Source organism: Oryctolagus cuniculus, chromosome 10 (assembly GCF_964237555.1).
Source record: "Oryctolagus cuniculus chromosome 10, mOryCun1.1, whole genome shotgun sequence".
NCBI lineage: Eukaryota > Metazoa > Chordata > Mammalia > Lagomorpha > Leporidae > Oryctolagus > Oryctolagus cuniculus.
Window position 1 is genome coordinate 97,865,700 of NC_091441.1, and position 26,058 is coordinate 97,891,757.

General features: G+C 59.2%; 2 protein-coding genes across 6 annotated transcripts in view; both read right to left on the reverse strand.

The window, feature by feature from the left end:
• Positions 1 to 6,091: 6,091 nt before the first annotated feature.
• Positions 6,092 to 16,613, reverse strand: GRM2 (glutamate metabotropic receptor 2). Of its 3 annotated transcripts, none has more exons than XM_051852384.2 (6): positions 14,301 to 16,612; positions 11,352 to 12,189; positions 9,480 to 9,601; positions 8,526 to 8,852; positions 6,856 to 7,036; positions 6,092 to 6,654 (listed from the first exon to the last, which is right to left on the reverse strand). In XM_051852384.2, the coding sequence occupies exons 1-6, from the start codon at positions 14,748 to 14,750 to the stop codon at positions 6,581 to 6,583; spliced, it is 1,992 nt and encodes a 663-aa protein (XP_051708344.1). In that variant the 5' UTR covers positions 14,751 to 16,612; the 3' UTR covers positions 6,092 to 6,580. The 3 variants fall into 3 exon arrangements, with proteins under 3 accessions (XP_051708344.1, XP_017199340.1, XP_017199339.1); XM_017343851.3 differs by having other exon boundaries at positions 8,526 to 9,601; positions 14,301 to 14,884; positions 16,487 to 16,596; XM_017343850.3 differs by lacking the exon at positions 6,092 to 6,654 and adding an exon at positions 7,168 to 7,272 and having other exon boundaries at positions 6,909 to 7,036; positions 8,526 to 9,601; positions 14,301 to 16,613.
• Positions 16,614 to 19,102: 2,489 nt separating this feature from the next.
• TEX264 (testis expressed 264, ER-phagy receptor) overlaps positions 19,103 to 26,058 on the reverse strand; it is a 29,371-nt gene continuing 22,415 nt past the window's right edge. For all 3 annotated transcript variants that reach the window (XM_008260731.4, XM_070050763.1, XM_051852397.2), the window contains exons 5-6: positions 22,806 to 22,974; positions 19,103 to 19,675 (exon numbers count right to left, since the gene is read on the reverse strand). In XM_008260731.4, the coding sequence (XP_008258953.1) occupies positions 19,401 to 19,675; positions 22,806 to 22,974 (444 nt within the window). In that variant the 3' untranslated portion in view covers positions 19,103 to 19,400. The remainder of the gene's footprint in view (positions 19,676 to 22,805; positions 22,975 to 26,058) is intronic.

Sequence of the window (26,058 nt, forward strand, 5' to 3'; positions counted from 1 at the left end):
AAAACGGTATGGATGGAAGCAGGCGTCCTGGTAGAGCGGATCAGGTCACCACTTGAGATCCCTGCATGCCACCTCGGGTGCCTGAGATCAGGTCCTGTGTCGTTTACATGTGGAATCTAAAAAGGTCAAAACACAGAAGCACAGAGTAGACGGTGGTTGCCAGGTAACGGAGGGCGGAAGTGGCGAGGTGTGGGCCGAGGAACGCAGGTGCCGTGGGACAGAATAAGCGCTGGTGAGTAATGGTGTGTTGCAGCCTTGACCAAGTGTTGAGATCTCACCACACACACACACGGAGCTATGGTGAGGGGATAAAAAATGGTCATGTGCAATGTCCCACAACTTCAAAACTCAATTCCATATATTTTTTTCCTTGACAGAGAAAGGGGGGGGGGGGACCTCTCATTCACTGTTCACTGGTTCACTCCACAAATACCTTCAAAGGCTGGGGCTGGGCTAAGCTGAAGCTCAGGGCCAGGAACGCAACCCAGGTCTCCCATGTGGGTGACAGGGCCCAGCCACTTGAGCCTCCAAGGGTGTGTTTGAGCAGGAAGCCAGAATCGGGAGCAAAGCTGAGGCTTGAAACCAGGTACTCTGACATGGAACTCCGGCGCCTTAAGCACTAAGTCAAATATCTTGCTCCAATTAAATTTGTATATGCTAACAACATGCTAGAAAATGAAATATTTTACAGAGTAACTTCCCAGAGGTGAACATTATGGAACAGCAGTGTAGCTGCCAGCTGGGTGCCACATCCCACAGCCGAGAGCCTGGCTTGGAGTCTGCGCTCTGCTTCCCATTCTACCTTCTTGTTAATGGAGACCCTGGGAGGCAACAGATAATGCACAAGTGGTTGGGTCCCTGTCGCCCACATGGGAGACCTAGGTTGAGTCCTGGGTTCCTGACTTCTGTCTGGCCCAGCTCTGGCTGTTGCAGGCATTTGGAGAGTGAACCAGCAATTGGAAGATCTCTCTTTGTCTGTCTTTCTCTGTCATTCTGCTTTCAAATAGAAGACTAAAAATAAAAAAGAATTTTAAAAAATCATTCCCTATTATAGCATCAAAAAAAAAAAAAAAAAAAAAGAATGCCTAGGAATAGGAACAACTAACTTAACTGTAAGACTCCTACACAGTTGGCGCCGTGGCTCACTAGGCTAATCCTCTGCCTTGCGGCGCCGGCACACCGGGTTCTAGTCCCGGTCAGGGCACTGGGTTCTGTCCCAGTTGCCCTTCTTCCAGGCCAGCTCTCTGCTGTGGCCAGGGAGGGCAGTGGAGGATGGCCCAAGTGCTTGGGCCCTGCACCCCATGGGAGACCAGGTGAAGCACCTGGCTCCTGCCTTTGGATCAGCGTGGTGCGCTGACCGCAGCATGCCGGCCGTGGCGGCCATTGGAGGGTGAACCAACGGCAAAGGAAGACCTTTCTCTCTGTCTCTTTCTCTCACTGTCCAACAAACAAACAAACAAAAAACTTCTACACTAAAAACTACAAACATTGCTGAAAGAAATGAGAAAGACTGAACTGGAAACATATACCAAATTCATGAATTAAATGACAATATTGTTAAGATCACAGTTTTTCACAAGTTGACTTCAATGCAGTCTCAAAATTTCTACAGATGTTTTAAGTAAAACTTGAAAGGGTGATTCTAAAATTTTGAAATACATTGACTACATATTTGAAATATTGAAACTAGAACAACAAAAACAATCATTAAAAAAACCCCATAAAATTGGAGGACTTCCTCCCCAATCTCCAGATTTACTCAAGGGCCGGTGCTGTGGCATAGTCGGCTACACCTCTGCCTGTGGCACCGGCATCCCAAATGGGCACAGGTTTGTGTCCTGGCTGCTCCTTTTCCAATCCAGCTCCCTGCTAAGGCACGTGGGAAAGCAGCAGAAGATGGCCCAAGTGCTTGGGACCTTGCACTCACGTGGGAGACGAGGAACAATCTCCTAGCTTCTGGCTTCAGACTGGCCCAGCTCTGGCCATTGCGGTCATTTGGGGGGTGAACCAGCAGATGAGAGACCTCTCTCTCTCTCTCTCTCTCTCTCTCTCTCAAAAAAAAAAAAAAAAAAAAAAATTTACTCAAAAGCTGCAGCATAGTTACCCCAGTGTGACACCTTTCAGGATAAACAAGTCGCTCAGTAAGACGTAACAGAATCCAGAAACCAGCAGATGGCAGACCTCTCTCTCTCTCTCCCTCTCTCCCCCTAACTCTACCTCTTAAATAAATAAATAAAATTTTTTAGAAAAAGATTTACTCAAAAGCTTCAGTGTAGTTAACCCAGTGTGATGCCTTTCAGGATAAATAAGTCGCAGTAAGATGTAACAGAATCCAGAAACAGAACCACTGATTGATGGTTAATTGATAATGCAAGGAAGCCAATAAAATTCAGTTGTGGAAAAAGAGAGACTTTTAACAAAGGGTGCTGGAAATCTGAATAGTAGCCATCTGAGTGAAAATTAATAGTGACCCCATCTCATTGCACACCCAAATGTAAAAGTAAAAACTATACAATTTCCAGAAAAGATTCAGGTGCTAAGTGAACACAGTAGGTCGCAGCAAGGGCCCTTCCTCCAGGGCGTGCGGACCGCCCTGTCTGTGTGTGGCTGCAGTGCCTAAATGACAGGGCGCACGGTCCACAGTTCCAGGGCCGGGTGCAGTGTCCACAGCCACTGGCCCGGATCACGGGTCCTCGGCCAGCTTTTTGTTCCTACCTGAGGCAAGGAAGAGGTTAATGTTCACTCACGGTTTGGGAAATTCGCAGGCCAGGACTGGGCGGCCCCACTGGTCCGGCACCTGGTGCTGGTGTCCCTGCTGGTGGAGCCCTGAGCTGGGCCAGAGCATCACACGGCGGGCGGGAGCGTGTGTGCGTGGGTCTGCTCACCAGCCACCAGCACTTACCACGGGGGCTGCACCCTAGTGACCCAGTCCAACCCTTTCCCAAAGGCCACACCTTCAGACACCAGCATGGGACTGCATTTCCCCCTCCTTGTGCCATTCACATAAGACCCTGGGGACCAAACTTTAAACACATGGGGCCTTTGGGGGCCATTCAGCACCCAAACCTCAACCACCCGCTTTCCCTAGGCAATGAGCCCTCCCACTGGGGCTGCAAGAAGATGGACAACTGGTCAACTCTGCTCAGCCGCCCTGGGAGGGCAGGAACGCCTGCCTCTCAGGGTCGGTCTGTCTCTCATCCTCAGCGTAGGGAGCGCTCTAGAGAGAGAATACCTTCTGCGGTGAAGCGACTGCGAGGCTGAGGAATTTATTCAGTTTTACTTCACATTCATTTTCTTCAATTAGAGTCAAGTAAAATTAAACCTTCACTAAAAAAGAAGCCAGACATATGGGATGATCCCATTTTGATGAAATCATTTCCATCTCCCCTCTCTGTAAGACTGCAGGGAAATCTGCCTCGCGTGCTGCACCAGGAATGCTGACGACGGTTCTTTGTGAACCACGAGGCTGGAGGTGATACTTGTATTTTCTTTCTGTGCTTTTTGGCAATGCTGACGCTGGTTAGAGGGAGCGGGCACTGTCTGCACAGAAGAATAAAGCCATTTTTCTATTGTAAAAAAGCTGGCATCTTGGCGAGAGGCCTCGGGGGCTGAAGCCTGCAGGTCTCTCTCCTCCCCACCACCTTCCTCCCTCTCCCCGGGAGCCCCCAGGACGCCCCATCTCTTAACCCCTCTGGCCCACGGGAGGAGCGGCGCCGGGTTTCTTTCGTTTTCCTGCCAAAACCTGGGGTGGGGGCCTTTGCAGACTCTGGGGTTCTGAGACTCTGAGGAACGCCCCCTTGCCCCCTTCCCCCCTCCCGCCAGGCACAGCAGGTGGGGTGGGCAATAGCAGGAGGGTGGCTCTGGGGAGGCCCCCTCCCAGGACTCCCGGATGGCGAGCGTGGGTCTCTTGCTCCCGGCTCCAGGTCATGCCTACCTCTTGTCCCCCACCCCTCCACGCAGCACATCAGCAGCTTCCTCTTGGACTCGGATGTCCTGTCTCAAGGGGGCGCTCCTGGACAGGGCTTGCATGTTGCCTTGGTGACAAGCCTGTGCCCACCTCCCTGGACTGGGGGGCAGGGAACAGAACAGCTGGAACCACCTTCCCCCAGGCCACTGGGACCCACGGTTGAGTACAGGAGAGCCAGCCCACCCCCCCTCAGCCCTGGCAGGCTAGGGACCACTCTTCAGTTTTCAGAGGGACAGGGGACAGGATGGGAGGGGGGCTGAGCAGGTCCTTGAGCAATGCCACGGAGAAAGACCCGGGCCTCCGTGTAAACGTTGGCTGCTCGAGCAAAGCAACTTGGCCATTCCAGTCAGGGCCAGTGGGGTCACCAGGAGGACCTGACCAGATCCTGGGCGTCTCCAGTCCTGGCTCCAGAAGGGGCACAGCTCTCTAACATAACAGACAGAGTGGGGGTCTCCGTGCCCCCATCCCTGTCCCAGGCAGACCTGTTATGTCTTCCTGAGACCCAGATGGTGGTGCTGGGGGGTAGGGGTGGGAGCACAAGCCAGGCCCCCAGGACCAGGAGGGGCACTCGGGTTGGGGAGCGGGGGAGCTGGGTCTCTGCGGCAGTGGGGAGGACTGGAAGTTGAGGAGCCAGGGCCCACAGCGCCGTGAGGGGCTGCCCACATAACACGGGATGGGCACTGTGCATGCAGGGGTGGGGCTGCCAAGCGCTCGGGACAGGGAGCAAGGAGGACAGCTTGCTCTGCAAGGGCGGGCGAGGTGGGCAGGTGCGAGGTGCTGAGGGCCTCCTCACCCACCTCCTGCCCCAGAGCCCTGGCTGGTCCCTGGAGATGTGGGCCAGGGAGCAAAGGAGCCCCTTCCCGGAGCACCCCGGTACCTTCTTAGCTGTGAGCCAAGGTCACCACCACTTTAAGGAATGCAGAGTGTTGCTTTTTAGGGGCAAGGGATCAGAGCCCCATCTGGCCTTGATCAGGGACTGGGGACTCAAGTAGCCAAAGGTGGCCAAGGAAGAGCGAGAAAAGACCTCAGCGCTGGCCCCTGGGCTACCACGCCCTGCACCTGGTCACCAGGAACTGCATCCAGACCTGTGCTATTCAGGGCCAGGCAGCTGGAACAGAGACCATGGCGATGGGGCCGCCGCAGTCAGCGGACAAAAGTCTGCATGTCAGCAGAATACGACATTTTAGTGTCAGTCTATCCCAAATGTTGTGTGGGACAGCATTCATGGTTGATGACATTCAAATCCTATCAGGCCTTCTAGATTTTCTCGGTCATCCTCACATCCCAGATGTTGGCTGGAGGAGGAAAAGCTACTCCCATCCTTTTGTTTTTTCTTTTTTCTTTTTTCTTTTTTTTTGCCACTTTTTAAATTGTTAACCTGATTTTCCAGAGCCTTGCCAGTCTGTGCATGCAAACGAGTTCACCTGAAAATAACAAATGTCCCTGATCTGTCCCCCCGCTGACGCAGGACCACGCCTCTCTGAGCTACCTGGGCCCCCTAAACCCCTAGGTTCTTTGGTCGGGCGCCTACCGCCCTCTACGCCACACGAGGGCAGCCGTTGCCACCAGACCGTGAGGACGAGGCTGTGCCTTGGCGCCCTCTGCTGGTGCAGCTCAAATGATAAAGCCCCCAAGGGCGCTGGGCGCCCCGCCCCAGATTTCCTGCAGGCTTCCAGCTCCCTGCTGCTCCCACCCCTACCCCCAGGCTTGTCCGTGCCCTGTGAACAGGCAGCGTTCGGCCTCAATCCGTCCCTTGGTTCCCTCTGCACCAAACGCGCAGCCTGGCTGCTCACGGACCAGCAGCTCCTCCAGTGGCAGGCAGGCAGGCAGGCTGGCCGCTCCTTGGGGCCACAGTCTGCTGCCCCCTCCCTCCTGTCCCATCAACGCCCACGCTGTCCCCAGTCCCCAAGGACAGCCTCGGGGAAACCCTTGCAGGGCCAGGCAGCTGAGCCTGTCTGCTGATACCTCAGCCCCGGACAGCCCTGGGCGGTTTGTTCCTCTCCACCTCCCGGTCCTATCGGTTCTATCGTCAGGCACAGAGCAGAGCCAACAGATCCTAGAGGAAGGAAGATTGGGAGGTCGTGGCGGCTGCGAGGGGCCCCCTGGGTCAAGGGCAAAGAGTGATTTTTTTTTTTTTAAATAAAGACTTTATTTACAGATAATACAAAATAAACCACAGGACAAGCTACTGTGCCGGGGGAGGAATGGCCCGCACGACTACCACCCTCCCCACCCCAGAGTAACTTATATAAAAAATTAAAAAGGCCCTAGGGGAAGGATGGGCTGGAAGCACCTTTGCTGACTGGGGGCTGGGGCCTGCCGTCCTCAGCCAGCCCGTTCTGGGGCAGTGCACCCTGGCTCGCTCCCCTGGGAGCCCTGGACAGGGCAGGGAGGGGAACGGCTGCAAGGGCACCTGTGACCGCTGCAGGGGCTCCCAGGCCAAGGACCCCGACTTCGGACTCCGAAGGGTTGGGGCAAGCAGGAGGCAGTGACTCTGGGGGCGGGCATGGGGTGGGCATTATTGCAGTGCTCCAGCCAACTTCCTCCTGGCCCTGGACGCAGATCTACGCTGGGTTCCGGAGCAGCTGTGTCAGGGCAGCACTACGGGGGTCTTCAGAGCGACGATGTCGTCGAGTCTACCACCTCGCGGCCGTTGCAAACGGTGGGGACAAACTGGGAGCCAGACCCTGGGGAAAGGAAGCCCGATGTGGGGGATGACCCTGAGGTCGCCAGAGGGAGCAGGCAGGCAACAGGGAAAGCAGCCCCTCCCTGGCTGGCCGGGGCCGTCTGTCCCCCCCCCCCCCCCACACACAGAGGGATCTCAGCCAGCCTGAGGAGCTAGGTGGGCGGCGGGGGTGCAGGTGGAGAGGGCTGCTTAGGGTGTTGACCTTGGCCGAGGCCGGCGCTGGCCCTGGCGGCAGCACTGCCGAAGCGGCTGGTGGGCGCCCGGTGGCTGACCACGTTCTTCTGCGGCTGGAAGAGGATGATGTGCAGCTTGGGTGCGAAGAGGCAGCCGAGCACCACGGAGCCGCTGAGGCTAACCGACACGCACATGGTGGTGGTCTGCACCTGCAGTGGCCCAGTGGGTAAGCAGGCGCAGGTCACGCAAGAGCCTGCCCCAAAGGCCTGGGCCTGGTCTAAGGAGTCCCCTGTCTGGGCTGTCAGGGAGGGTGTCGGGGAGCCTGTAAAGAGTCCATTACCGGGTTTGGGGTCCACTTGCCAAGCCCCATGGAGGATTTCTAGGAAGGTGGGGCCCAGTCCCAGTGTCGGCCTGCACTGTTTTCCCAGGGAGAGCAGAGTTCCAGCTGTGGGGGTGAACACACAGGGGAGCCTGTACACCTGGAGAGTACACATGTGTATGGGGGACACGGTATGGAGTGCATGCATGGGGGCGCCTGTGTCTCTGTGTGGGTGTGGGTATGAAGTGGTGAGTGTGTACAGGAGTGTGGTGTGCAAGTGTAATTGTGTGGTGTGAGTGTGGGCTGCCTGGTATGGGTGCATGTATAGACAGGGAAGCATGTGTGCACATGTGTGTGTCTGCATGAGCGATGCTATGTGTGTGCTTGTGCACCAGCGTGTGTGTGCACATGTATCGCTGGGCACTGTGTGTATATATGTGCATGTCTTGGGTGAGTCCTTAGCCACTTATGATTGGCATGCAAATGTAAATCATGTGCAAATGCAAGCTGAGTCAGAGCCGGTTCCCTCCCCCATCCTGGCCTCCAGCACCCAAGCAGGTGGCCCAGCAGGTGCAAGCAGAGCAGCCAGCCCAGTGGTCTGTGGCCCCCAGCAGTGTCACCGCCTCTCTGCTCCATGCTGGAGAAAGGGCCACTGCTGAGGTTTTTCCCTCAATTTTCCTGTCCCTTTCATGGTCGAGATCATCAGTTCAGACCCTGCTCTGCATTCTCCAGCCGAGTGACCTTGGCCAAGTGATTGAACGTCCTGAGTGTTTCCTGGTGTGTAAAACAGGAGCGCTGTGGCACTGACTTGGAGTCATGAGGATTAGCCAAGGGCGCCCTCTTACCATGTGGTGCTCAGCCCACCTGTCGTCTGCTCGGAGAGCCCTTCCCTGACCCTCCTGTCCCAGTGGGCGTTGCCCTTCGCAGCTGCGGGGAGACCCAGGGGCACAGTAAGTGCCAGCTGGAACCAAATTTGCTTGGGAGCCAGCAGCTGGGATGCAGTCTTGCCTGCTTTACCCTCTCTCAGCCTCAGCTCCTCAATCTCCTCTCCCACCCTTCTTCATTACACCATTGCTACCTCCTCAGTTGCATCTCTTAACCCCTCCTCTGCCAGCCCTTCAGTGGAGCAGGGCAGAGCCTCTGATCCTTGGGACGTATTTCTGCACCCCCATCTCCCAGGCTAGGTGATGACATCTAGGTTGGGAAATCTCTTCTCCACTCTAACCCTGCTTCCTCATCTCCCCGGCATTCCTGCCTGGTCCCATTCAGCCCCACCGCTCCCCAGGGGGGCCCTCACAGTTATCGGTAGGTTAAACGAGATACCAGGAACCTGAGTCCCCACCGTCCCGGCCCTCCCACTCCTGTGGCAGGTGGCTCACTCGGTAGTCGCTGGAGGTGACGTAGAAGATGGGCAGGAATGCCAGCCAGATGATGCAGGTGGTGTACATGGTAAAGCCAATGAACTTGGCCTCGTTGAAGTTCTCGGGGCACTTGCGCGTCTTGAAGGCGTAGAGCGTGCAGAGCGCGATGAGCAGCACGTTGTAGGCCAGGGATCCCAGCATGCTGGCGTCACGGTGGTTGCAGCGCAGCGTCACCACCTCCCGCCGTTCAGGGGCTGTCTCCTTGCCCGTGCCCGGTGCCTCCACCACCAGCCAGGCGGCCACGATGAGCAGCTGGCCCGAGATGAGCGCCAGGCAGATGGCCACCTGCGAGGCGGGACTGATGAAGCGTGGCCGCTGGGCACCCTCCCGGGCCCCCCCGAAGATGCGCGCAATGCGGTTGGTCTTGGTGAGCAGGGCTGAGTAGCACACAGAGAAGGCGGTGCCCAAGCCGAGGCGCCGTAAGGTGCACACCGCCGTGGAGGGCTTGGCGATGAAGATGAAGGTCATGCAGTAGCAGAGGAAGACGCCACCCAGCAGGATGTAGCAGAGCTCCCGGCCCGAGGCCTTGACCACCGGCGTGGCGTTGTGCCGCACAAAGACACCCAGCACAAACAGCGTGGCCAGGGCACCCAGGCAGGCAATGGTGACAGGTCCCACGGCCCAGGCATCGCCCCAGCGGATGTACTCCTGGGGCAGCTCGAAGCAGCCGGTGAGGCTGGCGTTGGGCCAGTAGCCCAGGCCACAGTCGGCGCAGGTGAACTCATCCAGCCGGTACTCGTAGGGCTGGCACGGGATGCAGAGCCAGCAGCAGACCTCGCCGGGCTGCACGCTCTTCACCTCGTTCTGCAGGCAGGGCTCGCTGCAGCGAGAGGCGGGCAGGGGCCCAGCGGAGGGGGAGGCCCAGGGGATGAGGCTGGTGTCCAAGGTGAGGCCTTCTGCCCAGTAGCCCACCTTCTGGTAGCGGTAGCGCCCACTGCCTGCCCGGAGATAGGTGAAGATGTTGTAGCGCCCAATGCCGTCACCAAAGCGGTCGAAGCGGACCTCATTGTGAGTGTCAGCCGGGCGGAAGGGAGCTGGGAGGGGGCAGAGAAGGAAGAGAGTGTTGGATGGGGGGCTACTCAGAGGCGACCTCAACCCTCACCCTAACACAGAACCCACGCCCCAGAGACCAGGCCCCCTCCAGCCTTTCCGGTCCTCATCCCAACGCTAAAGCCAGTCCTGGCTTCAGCCATTTTTCTGAATGAGAAGGTCCAACAAATCCTGTCCCCAAGCTCAAACACCAAACCCCAACCCTCGCCACCCTTGAACCCCAAACGTAACTCCAGTCTTCAAGGCCAGGCATCCCCACACACCGAGTCCCTGCACCAGTCCCCAGCCATGGCTCACCAAACCCAGCCTGGGCCCCATCTCCAACACTGTGCCATCCAGGCCCCAAATGCTAACTTTATCATGACAGACCCTGCAGCTCTCCCACCAGACTTAATGCAGAGACCCCAAAGTGAAGCCCACCTTGGGTCCAGCCTTACCAGCAACCACCTCCCAGCTCCAGCCCCACCGATCTCCACCCTAATCCCAGTGCAGACCAAGTCCCGACGCCCAGGGCCACCTGTAGTCACGGCTATTCTTCAGAAAGTGCTACTGTCCATCCTGGCGAAGCCTCACGGCAGTCCCCCACCACCATCCCAGGTCCCAGGGAGAAATCAGGGCTCGAGCGGGCGGATGACAGGCCTTTGGCCCCATGGTGAGTGGGACAGCCTGAAATCAAACTCAAGTCCTCCCTGCTCAAGGCCCTACGTTTTCCAACTCAGCCTCAGAGTTCTCAAAATCCACCTCCAGCCCTGCTGTCAGTTCCACCCAAGCCAGCAGATGGAATTTAGCTTTGCTCCAACGTCAGCTCAGTCAGATCCCAAACTCCGGCCCTAACCCCTGACTCCAGAGGTACTTAGCTTTGCTCCAATGTCAGCTCAGTCAGATCCCAAACTCCGGCCCTAACCCCTGACTCCAGAGGTAACTGTGGAATGCCAGTCTGATCACGATGAGTCAGCCCTCTGCAGCTGCAGGCCCCAAAGCCAAGGACACAACCCACCAGAGAGGTGAGACTTTGAGAACTTCCGTAAGAACTACGATGGTTGCATGTACTGAATGTGCTTGGGCTTTTTTTCCTCTCTTATTATTCTCTAACAGCTTATTTAGCATTTATACGGTTTGAGGTATTCATCTGGAAATGATTTCAAGTATAAGGGAGGATGAGTGTAGCTCATATACCAGGACCACGCCATTGGCTGCAAGGGATTTGGGCATCCATGGATTTTGGTATCCTCGGGGGTCCTGGGACCAATCCCCAACAGACACCGAGGGACAAACCGCATTGCTCGTGTTAACCCTGGGCTGGTGCTTACAAGCCCTGTCGGCCGCGGCCCCCTCTCATGGCCGGAGTGTGGTGACGACCCCGAGGCGCTTGCTTTCCTGCAAGCTGGCCCTTGTACTGTGAGGAGCCCCGGACCTGGGGTGGACTCGGGGTTAGGAGTAGACATTGCGTCTGCCTGTGAAAGGCTGTCCTGACGCTTACCCTCAAGCACAAATGTGACTCTTGCTGCCCTGAATGGGCTTGGGGTCCCCTGGTCTCTACCTCCGGCAAGACAGGCAAGGCCCAGGCTGGGCCCAGAGACCCTCAAAGGAGCAGAGGTCTGCTCACTGCTCAGCCCCGGCTCCAGTGGGAGTCCTCTCTGCCCTGCTGGCTGGCCGGGTCCTCCACTTGCACTATGTTATGTTTTCTTAAGTCCTGCTCCCCATCATCCGATGGCCACTGGCCAGCACTATTACCGTCAAACTTGACGTTGAGCACGAAGTCCTTGTAGAGGCGCCGCCCGTTGACTGGCCGCATGGCGTCACAGAGGCGGGTGGTGTTAGGGCAGAGGGTGCGATGCATGTTGTGCAGTGCATGGGCCATGGCGTACACGGCGTTGACCACAAACATGATCTTGGACTCCTGCTCAAAGGGCACGGCCCGCAGAGAGTGGGCTGCACAGTCTCGCTGCCGGAAGCTACAGCGGAACCTCTGCTCCCAGAACTCCCGGAACCAGGGGTTCCGGCTGTTGTTCCAGGGGTCCAGGCTGCGGAAGTAGGAGGCAAAGTCACTGATGGGGTAGGAGGCCAGCTCAATGGTGATGGCGCCCTCGGCAGCCCCCTCACTGCCCGCCACGACACTCTCCAGTGCCCCCCAGCCATCGCTGGCCACCCAGGTGAAGCTGGCATTGAGGCGCTGGGTGGCAGCGAGCAGCTCCCGGGCGTCCTCGGACCGGGTGAACAGGACGGCCACGCGGGCACTGGGCTTCTGCAGCAGGGCCCGCACCACGCCCTCGAAGGCGGCCCGGCTCATGGCACGGCCCACCTTCTCTGAGGTGGCCACGCAGATGTTGCGGGCGCGGGCCTCCAGCTCAAAGGCCTCGATGCCTGTCTCGCCATAGTCGCCCTCGGACGCCACAGTGGACACATAGGTCCAGTTGAAGAAGCGGAGAATCTCAGCCATGGCCTTGGCTTGGAAGAAGTCAGGGGGCACTGTGCGGGCAAAGTAGTCGTAGCGGGATTTGTCGCTCAGCTTGGCGCTGGTGGAGGCGTAGCTGATCTGTGGGATCTGAAAGAGCCGCAGGAGGTTGGCCACCTGGGGGAGGGGCAGGAAGGGCAGCGGTCAGAGGCCAGGTCAGACAGCAGAGGCAGATGCATCTAGCAGCCCTTGGGGTGGAGTATCCACAAGGTCAGCCCTGAGGCTTCGGTTGCTCAGCAGGCCTGCGTCCTGATTGATGAGGCTCTCCCCAGGGGATGAAGGACTCTTCTGGAAGGCCAGGAAGGAGAAGACGCAGGGCCCAGGCACTCGGGTTCTCAGCCACATCTGAATCCCTCTGCTACCATTCTTGAGGCCCAGGGCAGCGAGCTATGGGAAGACTGGGCTGCAGAGAGGCTGCCACCTGGCTGTAGCAGGAGCACAGGGAGCCACCGGGTGGCATTTGAGACGCTCAGGGCACCCAAGCTCTCTATTTGTCTGGGGAGTCAACTCTGATCGGAAGATGGAGAAAGCAGGAAAAACCTCCATCCAACCCACAGGAGATTCCCACTACCCTGGAAGACCCAAGACCTCATCTCCACTGGATGCCCGAGGCTGAAATAAACAAGGCTCCCTGTTCCGGAACTGACTGCCTGGCACCCTGTCTCCCATCCTCCGGTCCCTGACCAGTTTCTTGTCTCGGCCTTGTGAAGCTGCTAAGGGAATAAAAATGACGGTGTATGGGAGGCCGCCGTGCTCGCGTCTGGAAGATGACAGGGATGTGAGCCAGAGAGAGGGCAGGAGTGAGGCGGGGTCAGTGAGATAGGCCCCTAAGGATGAAGACCTGCTGGTGCTCACCAGGACAAGGAAAAGCAGGCTGATGCTGAGGACCAGGGGTGGGCAGGAGCTAAATGGGTTCCTGGAGACAAATCCCTGGAGAGTTGTGCAGACCCCTGTGGACGTCGGACAGTAGGAGGCTGCCCACCTGTCCCCAGCCAGGACTGCAGACGTGGATGCTGGCACAGTCACACCTGTCGAAGCTGCCACCTAGCCACTCTAGGAATCAGTCTAGTGGGACGGATGATCCAGTCCCAACAGCAGGGGCAGTGGCCAGGCTTCCCCAATCCTAGGCCAGAGGCTGACCTCATGGTTCAGATTCCTGTTTCTGCCTCATTTCTTCTGCACAAGCATCGCAGGTCAGGGGTCCTGCACCCTCCCCTGGTGGCAGTAGCCTCAGCCAGCCTCCTAAAACAAGCTGAGGCCCAGCAAAGGGCCCTGCCCTGTCTCCCAGCCCTGATCCCAGTTCTGGCCTCATCTTCCTGTTCTGGGCACCCAGCAGCTGGGGATATGGAGGACAGGTGAGAACCCGGACCAAAGCAGCCAGGTGCGCCCAGGGGGCAACAAAGGGACATCAGCTGAACAGACACCATGTGCTGAAGCTGAGCAACAGGGCCCTCTGCGCTGAGACCTTGTGGGAGAGCAGGAGATGGGGGCCAGGCTTCCTTACCTTCTCACTCGCTCAAATCCTGCGCCCTCCACCCAGTACCTGTTACCCCCGCCAACACACACACACACACACACACACACACTCTGTTTCTCATCTTCCTGGCTCCCCCACCCTGTTGCTCTTCCCTGGCCCACTGCTGGCTTCTTTCTCCCCGTTCTCTTCTGTCCCACCCAGGGAGAAGTGATCTGACAAATTAGGAGACCCCTGGCTAACAGCCCTGATTTCTCATCTCCCTCTTTGATCCCCGGTCTCCCCATTTATGAAACGAGTTAATGATAACAGCAGCTGGGCCTCTTGTGCCCTTGTGACATCCAGGACCTCTGATAGACACCACTCTACTCATTTCCATCACCAACCTAAAAGTACAAAGTGCCCCAAGTCCCATTTTAGGACAGGGAGACAGAGACAGAGAGAAGAGAAGCAATCTGTCCAGGGCCATGCGGCCAGCAAGTAGGGGAGCCAGGATTCACACCTGGGGCTCTGGCTCCAGAGCCTCTGAAGTTTGTTCAATATCAGGGGTGTGAGTGTGTGCACGTGTGTGGTTCTGCACAATCTCTGAAACACAACCCTTGTTATATGGCAGGGGCACTTTCGTAGTCTGTAAAAAGCCACTGAAGGGAAGTTTCTAGTCTCTTTTCCAATGCGTGGGAGTCTGGGAGCCCCTGCCCCATGGGAATTCCGGGTCACCCTCTGGCCTCCCTCCCTACCCCATTTGGGTGCATACCTGGATGGATACATCGCTGTAGGAGCCGCCAATGACACCAGTGATGGCAGTAGGAGCGTCACCATGGGTGGCGTAAGAGCCGTCGGGACAGATGTGGCGGGAGCCGTCGGCCCCGCGGCTGAGTGAGGCACGCACGAAGTCCAGCGCCTGCTCCAGGGCGTGTGTGTCCTTGGAGCAGCTGTCGAGGATGTGCGCACCCAGTTTCACACCAGGGAGCAGGTGGGGGTCATGGTTGATGCGGTCCAGTGCGAAAAGCATGGCCTCAAGGCGCTGGATGCCACGGTGCTCATTGACAGGGCCACAGTCCTCCGCCGGGCCACCCTTCTGGTGCACTGGGAACAACCCGCCCAGCACCAGGTCCCCCTCCAGGGTCAGCACCTTCTTGGCGGGACCCTCAGCCACAGCACCCCATAGCAGCAGCAGTGCCAGGAGCCCAAGCAGCGATCCCATGGCCCCAGAGGGGATGGATGGGTCCAGCAGACCTGGGTCTCCAGGGGAGGAGGGCAGAAGCAGCAAAGGCAACGAGAGGAGGAAACAGGGGCCAGGAAGGACAGACAGGAAGAGAGGAAGAAGGGACCCAGCTCCTGCAGAGAGATAGACAGACAAACAGGAGAAGAGGGACCTGAGAGTGACTGCCCTTTCTGACTCTGCCACTTCCCACCCTTCACCCAGGTCACCAGGGAAGGGTGGTGTCGCTACACCAGGCTGAGAAGCTCCTGGGATGCCCCCGAACCTGCCTCCCAGTCCTCATCTGGGCTGCAAACGGGCCCTGGGAGGCAGCCAGGGGGGCAGTGGCCCCGGCAAAGGATCGAAGACACAGCCAGCGCCAAGCTTTCTGCAAATCACAAGCTAACCAAGGCCTCATATAAAACACTCAGGACCTGGAGGTCAAAGCCGTTGCAGCAGAGGCCACATCAGAGCCACCAACTGGGGTGGGCGGGGGTATCCAGTCCCCATCCTGAGCCTCAGATTTCCAAGGGGTAAGGGCTGCTCTCTGAGGGCCCACAGGCAGAGGGACGGCACTTGGCTCTAAGGTACATTCTCCCACCTCTGGGGAAACTGGAGCCCGGGGAAACTCTCTTAGTGTTCCAGCCTCTGGCTTGTCTCCTGACTGAGGAAGGGACAGGGACTCCAGCCCCCGGGAGCAAGACAGCAAGGTGGAGAGGCTGGCAGCGGGAGGGCACCAAGTGGCCACAGGTGCTGGGCCAGCAAGGCAGGTAGACATGAACGTGTATGCCAGCGGCAGGGCTATCTGTCGTGTCAGACTCTCCAAACAGTGCCGAGGCTGAGCGGCTGTGCGGGATGCTGTTGGAGACGTGGGGTCTCGGAGCTTCCTTCACTCCAAACCCGGTGGGGAAAGACACCATTCCCAATCTGCCCGTGCTCGGCCTTGGGGCCCGGACCGCGCTGGCCCTGGCCTGTAGGAGTCCTTTTGCCACCTGCCTCATCCACCCTGCATCCTCTCCTGTGCATCCCAGTTGCGTTCCCACATACCTACCCCACAGAGGCTCTTAAAATCACCAGGCTTGGCAGGGCTGGGAGGGGGACAAGCGTCTTTCCTCAGAACAGGAAAGGAAACTGAGGCTGACAAAGGGCAGCCGCAAGTTCAAGGGTCCTGTGTCCTGGCCGCAGAGACCAGGGCCCCCAGTTTGCCCTCTTCGCTCCGCAGGACCGACCCCACTATGGTACCATGCTCAGGTGTGGACCCAGAAAGCAGCAGCTCAATGAAGCAAACAGGAGAGAGAAGCAGGGGTGAAGCCCCCCGCGGATGGGGACAGGGACCCAGATGGAGGCTGGAGCCAGCGCTGGTTAGAGAAGGCCAGGACCCCAAGCTCAGGGCAGGGCAAGGGACAGAACCTTGGAGTCCCCCGCAGCTGGGGGCCTGGGCCACAAAATCTGGGCAGGGACCAAGCGATCCCGAGAGCCTGAGACAAAGAGGCACAGACAGAAAGAAGGACCGGAGGACGCCGGAGCAGGAGGAACCGGGCAGCGCGATACAAGACGTGCGTTTTCGGGGGGAAGAAAGGCGGGACACGGGGGGCTGTCTTCCCGCTTCCCGGAGCTCCCGGGGACCAAGAGCCGTCTGCGCGCCCCGGCTGGGGCACCCAGAACTCAAAGGCTCGCGGGGACGTGGGGTCAGGGCTGAAAAGGTAGGCAGCAGCCGCGGCACCACGGGCTCACCCTACCTGGTGCGCCCGGCTCTGGCGCGGAGAGAATCGGAGTGAGCAGGGGACGCGGGGATCCAGCTCCAGCTTGCTCGCTTGCTCGCTGGCTCTGCGCGCTCCGCCCGCCCGCCCCGCAGCTTTCAATCGCGGCCCGCCCCACCCCCGCCCCCGGCCCGCCCCCAGTCCCTCCTCCTTTCCTCCCAACTCCGGGTCTCCCGCTCCCAGCCCGGCCCCCACCTCTCCGCCCTGCCCCACCCCCCCACCCCCCAGCTCCTCACCCTGCGCCTCCCACAGCTCCGGCTCTTCGCGGGTCCACCGAGCCTGGAGCTGTCCGCCGCGTGGTGCTGAATCCCCGGGCGCTCCCGCTCAGTGCTGGAGCAGGTGCCTCACCGCCCCCTCCACCCTGCAGTCGGACTGCGTCCAAGAGGGTGGCCAGAACAGGGCATGGGGCACAGGGTTAGGAAGCCCCAAAAGGTGCGCACAGTGCGGCAGACGCCCATCTGCGAGCACGGAGGAGCTGACTAGCATCAAGGGGTGCCACTGGGGTATAGGTGGAGAGGCATTTGGGAGATAGGTGGAGTGCTTGGCCTGCTGCCACAAGTCTGTCCCTGTCCTCACATCCATCCGAGGGACTGCAGCTTGTTCCACAGGCCAGGCCCCACGTGAAAGCTGGGGCCTGAGTCACTAGGGGTAAAAGAGTGGGGGGAGGGGGAGGTCAGCACAGAATGGGGCTGCTGCTTCCTTCCTGTAGATGACCTTTCAAATTGCTCTCCCATACACACACTCACGCATTAATCCCTGCTCCCCCATACAAAGCCCATTTAAGGCAGAGACATCAACGAGGGTGGGGGGAGGCCCGGGTCAGCCCTCCTGAGGCCTGCAGGGGGGATCTGGGAGGGGAGAGGTGGGGGGGGGAGGTTCCTGGAACTGACTGCTGTGTAGGAGGGAGTGAGAGCCCGAGCCCAGGAGGGCGGCAACTCAGAGAAGATGCTCTTGACTCTTCCCTCTCACAGCAGGATGGGGAAGGACGCCCCTGGGCAGGGGGTGGTAGGTCAGCTACTGTGTCAGGTTGTGTTGAAGGATTTGGGGAGAGGGCCTGTGCCAGATCCAGCCCCAGACCTGTGCTATCTGCCCCCAACATGCGCACACTCTCAATTAAGGGGCTAAGGGGTTAAGGGGCACAGCAGCCTACATACAACCCCCTGGCGGTGCCCTTTTCCCCACAGGTGTCAACGGAAGCAAAGCTGGCTCAGACACGGGCTAACAGAAGCACCAAGCCCCGGCCCTCAGGCACACACACCCACATGTGTGTGACAGTCGGGGGCAAAGGCCACCGAGCACAGGGTTTTTCCCAGGACACAGAAACCTGATGCCCCACTGCTCTGGAAAAGGGCACAGCTTTCAAACAAAACAGTCGCATCAAACCCAAACAAACAGGAACCCAAATCGTTACAGGAAGCCGAGGTGGCGGGGGAGGAGGGTTCAGAGCTGTCAGACGAGGCTGGGGAGACAGACCTGCGGTCTTCCAGTTCTGACTGCCACCGGCTGCCCTCACCCTCTCTGGCTGGCTTAGAACGACTGCTCACTGGGATAGGTGAGCAATGGGCTGGCCCTGGAGCAGAGGGGCTGACAGCGGGAGGGTGCTGAGGTGAGAGGAGCTGCACAGCGAGAGCAGCCACACTCTAAAAGGCGCAGGGCTTTCTACAAAAACATAGCTACAGACAGCACCAGCCCGAGAAGGCCATGACGCAGCCCGCAGCAGGTAAGCCGTACAGTCCCACTGCAGCGCACGGATGTGCAGTCACACACCGGCTGTGCGGCCACCACCGCCAGCTGTGCACACACAGACATGTACCTCCCCTTCCACACTCAGCTGTGCCTGTGAGCACACAGCCACATGCACACAGCTGTACCCATGGACATGGCCAGACAGCTGCAACATTCATAGCTGTACAGGTAGACACACAGCAAAACACGTAGCTTTACGCAGGAGCAAACAGTCATGCACATAAAGTTGTACATGGACAAAGTCCCCAGAGACTCTCCCAGCTATCCTGCCTCACACGTCCTGCAGTCAGATACAGACACGCAAAGCCAGCAACACAGGCACGTAGCAACACAGCCGTCCACACAAATGCATGCCCAGCCACATTCCCATGCTGATGCTCACTGGGACACGGCCTCACTCACCCAGGACCACCACCCGCAGCCCATCTGTGGCGTACAACCACAGGCACACAGGCACTGACAGGCACAGCAGGGATGTCCCACCTGCTGGGGAAGACCCAGCGTGAGCACAGCCACAGACACAAAGGCATCCTTTGCAAGCAGACAAAGGAAGGCGGGAGCTCCCTGCTGCTGAGCCCTGGAGGGCACCCTGCACTCAGCTCATACCCCTTGTCCTGCTCTCTCTGCTCTGCAGTAGCCTGTGCAATGCAGGGGCAACTGTCCACTGGGATCACAGAGCAGGGCAGGCAGGGCCCCTAATACCCCTACCCATGACCCCAGGGTACCTGGCCATGTTCTTTCTTTTCCTTGTGCTAGGGGGATGGGAGGGGGTAGAGGGTCCTGCCAATACCAGGCTTATCAGCATAGGGCTCCCCAAAGTGGAACTAACAAACAAATATACAACCCAAATCCAGGTGAAACAAGAAAAACATCTGCTTTATTCTGGGTTCTGGAAGCTCTAATGTGAGTCTGAAAAAAGATACAACAGGGGCAATAGCCCCAAGGGCTGGTGCCACTAATAGTCTCAGGCTCCTCTGGCCCCGGGGAACCAAAAGGGCAGTTAGGAGAAGGCTTAGCTAGAAGCCTGGGGTCAGGGAAGTCAGTTCCCCTGGGCACCCCCAGCCCCAGCCCAGGCTGGACAGCCTGCTCGGTTCCTTGGCAACTGTACTTCAGGAGGGTGCGGGCCACAGGTTACTCTTAGTCCTACTCAGTGGTACTGGGCTCTGGAAGTGGCCCCCACAGGCTTGGCCTCAGGGTCGAGCCGTGATTCCCCCAAGGGCCCCTCGACCTCCAGGTCCAGCTCCTCGAAGGATGAGCCGCTGGTGCCCGACTCGCTGTAGCTGTGCTCACTGCGGGTGTCACCGTCATCCCAGCCGCGGCTGCTGGCCCCAGGGGACAGCGTGGTGGCCGAAGCCTCCCGGCTACTGGGCCGTACCTCCAGGCTTACGGAACTCGTGTCACTCATCGTGTCTGCTCCTGTGCCTGGGAAAAGGGAGCACAGGTTAGTCAGGACCCCCACCTCTCCCGGGAGAAGGCAGGGGCTCTGCCCCCAGCTCAGCACACGCAGTCTGCTCATGAATAATATAGCCTCCCCAGCTCAGGAGGCTCCTCCCAGCCACTCTCTGCCCTCTGCCCTCTGGCCTGGTTGGGGCAGCAATGATCGGGCCCAGGGAGAGGGGCGCGAGGGATGGGGGAAGGAGAGGAGAGCAGCTGGCTGTGCACACTCCTCTCCCTTCCCTGAATTAGCCCCAGCTCCCTGCATTCCCACAAAGCTTGCTGCCCTGCCCCCACACCCATTAAGGGCCACTCAGCCGGAGGTGAGGAGCTGAGGGGAGAACAAAGAGACCCAAGTAGTGTCCCCTCCACCCCTTTCAGGCTTGGGGGGGCTTGTCCAGGGCCAGTTACAAAACACTGCAAAGCACGAGGACTGCAAAATGGACCAGGTGACACACTCTCCAGCCCTTCTCCCCCGTGCAGAGCACCCCAAGAAGCAGCCGCTCGTGGAAAGGAAGGCAGCTGGCCCTGCCTCTGGCCCCCCTCGAGCCCCATTTGAGAAGAGGCTGAGGCATTTGGCCACTGCAAGGAAGGAGGGTGCTGAAGCATTTTAAGGGCTTTCTCCCTACCTGGCTTAGCCTGGAATCTTTAACCACCCCGCCCACCTCCCACTGGTAAAGAGGGGCCATGAGAGCACCTGCTGGTGGCAGGAGCCCCCAGACGGCGCTGAGCTGGGCTGATGGCCCAGACCCCCAGCCTGCTCCTCTTACTCCCATGGCGGCCTCTAAGCAAGCAGCGCTTCATCTGCCCTGTCCAGGAGCAACAAGAGCAGTGCGCCCATCCTCAGTGAGGGAGGAGCAACTTGAACACAGTGTGTGTGAGTGTGAGTGTGAGTGTGTGTGTGTGTGTGTGTGTTGGGCCGGCTTCCGTGTGTGTGTGTGTGTGTGTATGTGTGTGTGTGTTTTGGGCCGGCTTCCCTGGGGGCTCCTGTCCCCCGAGCCAGGCGCAGCTGGGGTCTGCTTGGCCTCTGGATTCAGCCTGAAACTCTCCTTGAGCCTCAGCTGGGGCCTAGGTTGGGAGTGGGGGGTTTGGCGGGGGGGTCTGCTCCTCCAGAAGATGTCCTCTAGGCCCCATCGGCAGAGGGGAGGGGAGCCCTGGAAGTGCCCAGCTGCTGGCCCAGGGCCCTTCTTATACTGGGGTCCCAGGAGGAGGCAGGGCTGAGCTTGCAGTCATGGCAAGGTCCTTCTGACCCGGGGATGACATTCCAGCCCCTTCCTCACTCCTTGAATGATGACCAGTGACCCCGAGGGTGCAGGCTTGAACAGCACAAAGGGAGGGGACGGCTTCTCCCCAGCCCCATTAAACTGTCGGGTTCGATCCACCCACCCACCCAGTGGCTCTCCTGAGACCACAGGACTGGGACTGTCTGCTTCCTGGAAGGCTGCTTCCTCCCTCCCAGCTCCTGGGCCAGCAGTAATCAGAGGAAGGAGTCCAGGAGCCTCCTGCAGGCCAAGGCTCAGCATGCTGGGATGATGACAGCCCCTTGGGGACACATGGACACTCTGACAGAAGAGCCAGAGGCAGGGAAGTGCCATTGCTACAGTCCCACCATGGTCCACACAGGAGGAGGCCCCGAGCCTGTCCCCCGTCTCTACCCAGGGGACAGGCAAGGCAGGGAGATGCATAAATCCCCAGGGCTGCTGGGGCAGGGGGTGTGAAGCTACCACCTTCACCCTGGGCCCTCCCTCCTGCTCTGCCCACAGCCAGTGCAAGATCAAATATTCATCGCCTCTCTGGAGCTAAATAATACATCAATGTAATAACAGGCGTGAGGCAGCTAATCACCCCCTGTCACCTCTCAGCCCAAGCTGCGACCCAGCCGGGAGGCAGAGAGGGCCAGGCTGAACCTTGGGTGGTCAGACACCCTTCACACAAACCCACCACATGCTGCTGTGGAAGAAAGGGGTGTGCACCTGGTGGGTGGATACCCAGAGTCCACCCTGGGTGTTGGGCCAGGCCCTCTCAGAAGAGGGTAGACCGGTTGGCCCCCACACCAAGGAGCGGGCAGGCTGGTCGGGAGGAGGATGGGCCGAGGAGCTGGGGGGTGTGGGAGCTGCGGCTGCAGCCAGCTGTACCGGGTGCCAGGCAGTCCTTCAACGCCCCTGGCAGGTGGTGTTTGGGAGGGAAGGAAGCTGGGTGGGTGGGCCAGGGAGGGGGGAGGCAGGCAGCAGAGGGAGGTGGCAGGAAGGTCAAGGTGCTCCTCCTTCCTGCCCCAGGGGTTGCCTGGGCCTGCTGACCTTGTGCTACGTTCTGTGCCCACAGTAGGGGCACTGTGGGCAGAAGGGAGCAGTACCCCATGGAGGTAATTAAGTGGCAGATGAAGTTAACTGTGTTGGACATAGGCCCTAGGGAATAGAGACTGTCTCCCAGTACCCGCCCCCCTCGGCCCCTGTCAACACATGTCTCTCTAGGCTGACCTTGGCTGTTGAAGACTGAATGGGCAGACTGTCTTCTGAAGAAGACAGAGGCGAGGGACAGTCCTGCACCACTCCAGGAAGTCATGGGCTCCTCCAGTGCTAGGCCCTCAGGGACAGCCCAGCTCACAAGAGATCATGGCAGGGGGTGGGCTGAGAGTATGCAAGCAGCTTGTGGGCCTGGACCTGGGGCATTATGGCTGCCAGCAGGGGGGTGGGCTGGCTCTGGGGGAAGGGGCAGGAGACTGCCCTCGCTGCTCCCCCTGCATGCTCCCTGCTTGCTCTTCCATAGGCAGAAAGCACTGGCTCTGGGTGGGGTCCCACACCTTGCTCCCCTCTCCACCTTCCCGATCTATACCCATCGTACTCCCCAACTCCTTTCCTGAGCAGTCTCGGCACCCGGCTGTCTGTGGGCCGTTTCCAAGGGTACCCCTGATGCCTCGGAAAGGCATCTGTGCAGGATCTGTGTATCTGAGTTGCTGGGGGCAACGAGTGGGAATCCACATCTATGTGGAGCCACACGTCAGAACGGGCAGCTTTATGTGTAGGTCCTGGGGTAGGCATGTCTGCTTCCCCACGGTGCCAACCCAAATAGGGAGGAGCCTCCAGGCAGAGCCCCACCCTCACTCCCTTCCCTTCCCTACCTGTGCCGTCCATCGGGGTGTCACTGGTCTCCACCAGTCCCCGGCTTCTCCGCTCTGTCTCCTTCACCTCAGGCACATAGAAGTCTCCCTGCCGAGCCAGGGGGCACATGAAATGGATCCGGTCTTGCTGATAGATCTCTAGCCGAGGGTGGGCACACAGCTTCCGCTCCTAGCCAGAGAGGGACAAAGGGTGGAATGAGTCCTCCGGAGCCCCTGACCCACTTGGTCCTGGGTGGCCCCGGGAGCTGTCTCTGGCCTGTTCCCTCTGACAGGGCTGGCTCTGGTCCCATCATCATCTCTTTCTTTCCAGACCTCTGCTGAGGAGGCAGACACAGGGAGGACCCTCTGAGCAGGGCCCCACACTGCAGGGGGCAGCAGTTTGAGGACCCAGGAGGCCTTAGGACAACTCCCAGGGGCAGGTGCTGGAAAAGGTCAGGAGCCTGCTAAATCCTATATGCATGCCTGGGACTGACAAATGATTCTAAAAGGCACGGTTTCACAGAGCCAAACAGTTTATCACCCCTGGACCAACCCGAGACAGGGACCCCATAAACCATGGCGCCAGGGGCCAAGCCATCAGAGGACCCCTGGCTCTGACCTCTTCCCCACCCTGGACAACGCACACCAAGCCACAGACAACAGACAAGGCCAGGGGCCCTGCCCTTGCGGACATGGTGCCACAGAGCCCGGACAGAGGCTCCAGGCCAGCCAAGCCCCTTCCGCTGCTGCTGCCCTGCTAGTTCCAGACTGTGCCAACTCCTGAGACTGTGCCACACCTCCTCACACGCAGGCCCAGATGTGAGCCGCGGGAGTGGAGCTGGGCCCTGGGCTGCAGGGGCAGCTGCTTCTAGAGCCCAGGTTCTGACAGGTACTCCACCCGCCCTCCGCTGCACACAGACTGCTCCCCACCCGCCAGTGCCAGCATGTGGAACAGAGAGCAGACACCTGCCAGAGTCGCCCGAGGCAGGCAGGGACGATGAGAATGGGCGTCAGGTATCTCTCGCTCCGGAGCTCGCCCCCCTGGCCCACACTGGGACACAATCACCCACCAAGAAGACCGTGAGGCCCTGCCCTGTCACCGCTCGCCCGCCAACCTTCACAACACGGCTATTTATAGCACCGCTGGCTCTCACCACGAGCTCTGGAATGAACCTTCCACTTAGCAGTAATGAGAGACTTAGCGCCTGGCGGGGAGAAGCCACTCCAGGACTCGCCTGTCGCCGGCTCAGCCAACCCTGGGGTTAAGGAACCTCCTCCAATTAAAGCAAGCAAAGAGGGGTAAAAATGAGTGCACAGAGCACAAAGAGGAGGAGGCGGCGGCTGAGAGGTTCGGCCAGCCAGGACCTCAGCCGGCTGGGGGGCACGTACGTCTAGGCCACGTGAAGGATGGACAGCCTGGGTCTGGCTGCAGCAGCTGGGCCTTGAACGCCATGGGTGCTGGGGCAAAGCCCTTCGTCCTAAGCCTCTACGTGCACAGGAGCGGAGTGGACCACCCCAGCCCCGAGGCTTCCGAGGTCAGAAAGGCCAAGTCATGATTTTTAACAGTTCCAACCCAATCTCTCCTGCCAACCCATTTGCTCTCTGGACCCCTTCCACCTCAGGAGTCCACACGCCCAATCAACTCCCCCCAGCCTAAACACACCTTTGCCCCTCCACCCACTCACATGCCTGGCCCCGCCCTGGCCCTCAGGAGGAGGCTAAACAAGAACAGGAGGCCAGGAAGCAGGAGCTACTCTGGGGTCCTCCAGTGCCTGGGGCAGGCATCTGTCCAGCCAGAGCCCCACTCAGCAAACTGCACCAGGGCTCTGAAGGCCAGGTCAGGAAGGCTTCCTGAAGCAAGAGCAGTGCCTTGGCTGGTGGCTAAAGACATAAAGAGGGTCCGTCCCCAGATCTGGTCGGGGCATGGTCTCCACTAGTAGCCCCGTGTTCTGGCCAGGCAAAGGGTCCAAAGCACAGCAGCCAAGTGGCCATCGACTACTCAACAGCTGCAGACAGCTCAGAGTGTTCCCAGAGACTCCGTGGGCAAACACAGGACCCTGTCCCAAGCCCTACCACCTCTCGGGCTACCTCCCTAGCTTCACTTTGGGGAAGCTTGGCAGCAGCAGGGATAAAAAGAAGCCGTGCTCTTTCCATATTCTCTTCTAGGTTGGGCATCAGGGTGGGCAGCACCAGGCAGCCACCCTGTGCCACCTGCTCCGCCAGCCCCCTCGTTGGCAGGCAGGAGGCAGCTCTGCGGCTGCTCTGCGCATCTGCCTCCTCCGGAGAGCCGGGCTCTGAAGTTGCCTGGCTGTGGACAGCCCCGTTGCCATGGAAACCACATCCTCCATCCTTGCCATCGCCTTCATCTCAAAGCCATCGGGGAGAACAGAGGAATCGGAGAGACAGAGGATGGAGAGAAAAGTGAGGCCCGGCTACACAACCCTTCCTTCCCTGCCCAGCCCTCCCTCCTCAACGCACCCACACAGGGGGCACCAGCTGCCTGAACTTGTCTCCAGGCCACTGTCCCACCCCCTGCCACCTGGGGATCCTGGCCCCTCCACCCAGAGGAGGGAAGCACAGAGCTAATAAAAGCCCCCATAAACTGCTCATCCTCAATCCATTGTAATATATGCTAGATCCTGTCAAAATTCAGACTTAGGGGTTTCTAAGTCGCTCCTGCAGCCCTTCCTGGGAGACCCTCCCCTCCCCTCCATGCTCTGCCCACTGAGCAAGCCTGAGTCTAGTGGGTGAGGGGCAAGCTAACCATCTGCACTGTCCCCAAGTGACCAGGTAGGGAGCATAGTCCTTTCCCGCCTGGGCAGGTGCAGCCTCTGAGGGAGGACAGAGTGGCCATGGGCTGGCTCTCAGGGCCTCACCGCACAGTAGGAGCTACGGCCCAGGTGGCATGTCGATGAGCCGGTAAATATTGGAAAATCATTGGAGGAAGGCGAGGCCAGCTGCTTCTCCCTCAGCTGGCCCCAGGGAGCCCTTGGAGAGCAGACTGCCAATGGCCAAGGACGCCAGCTCAATGGCACACTGGGCTGGGACTGCCGGGTAAAGGAATCTGGATGGGCCTGGCGTCCTCACAGCCCTGGGCATACCTCCTTCCAGGTCCAGGGAGCCAAAGGGGGCAGGGGAGCCTGGGCTGGCCACCCTGAAGCTGCTGGCAGCTCACTTCTACACACAGACTCGAGGCGACCCTGGGCTCCTCTCCAAGGTGGGAGGGATATGGATGTCTACAGTCCTTGCCACCTAACAGGAAGAAGACAGTGAG

Excerpts from the sequence above, each read along its gene's own strand:
- GRM2 (XM_017343851.3), bottom strand. The coding sequence starts at position 14,750 with ATGGGATCGCTGCTTGGGCTCCTGGCACTGCTGCTGCTATGGGGTGCT. Across the intron at positions 9,602-11,351 it reads GCTCAACGTCAAGTTTGACG|CTCCCTTCCGCCCGGCTGAC; the intron begins GTAATAGTGCTG and ends GCCCCCTCCCAG. Across the intron at positions 6,655-6,855 it reads CAGCGCCGGCCTCGGCCAAG|GGTCTGGCTCCCAGTTTGTC; the intron begins GTCAACACCCTA and ends TCCTTTCCCCAG.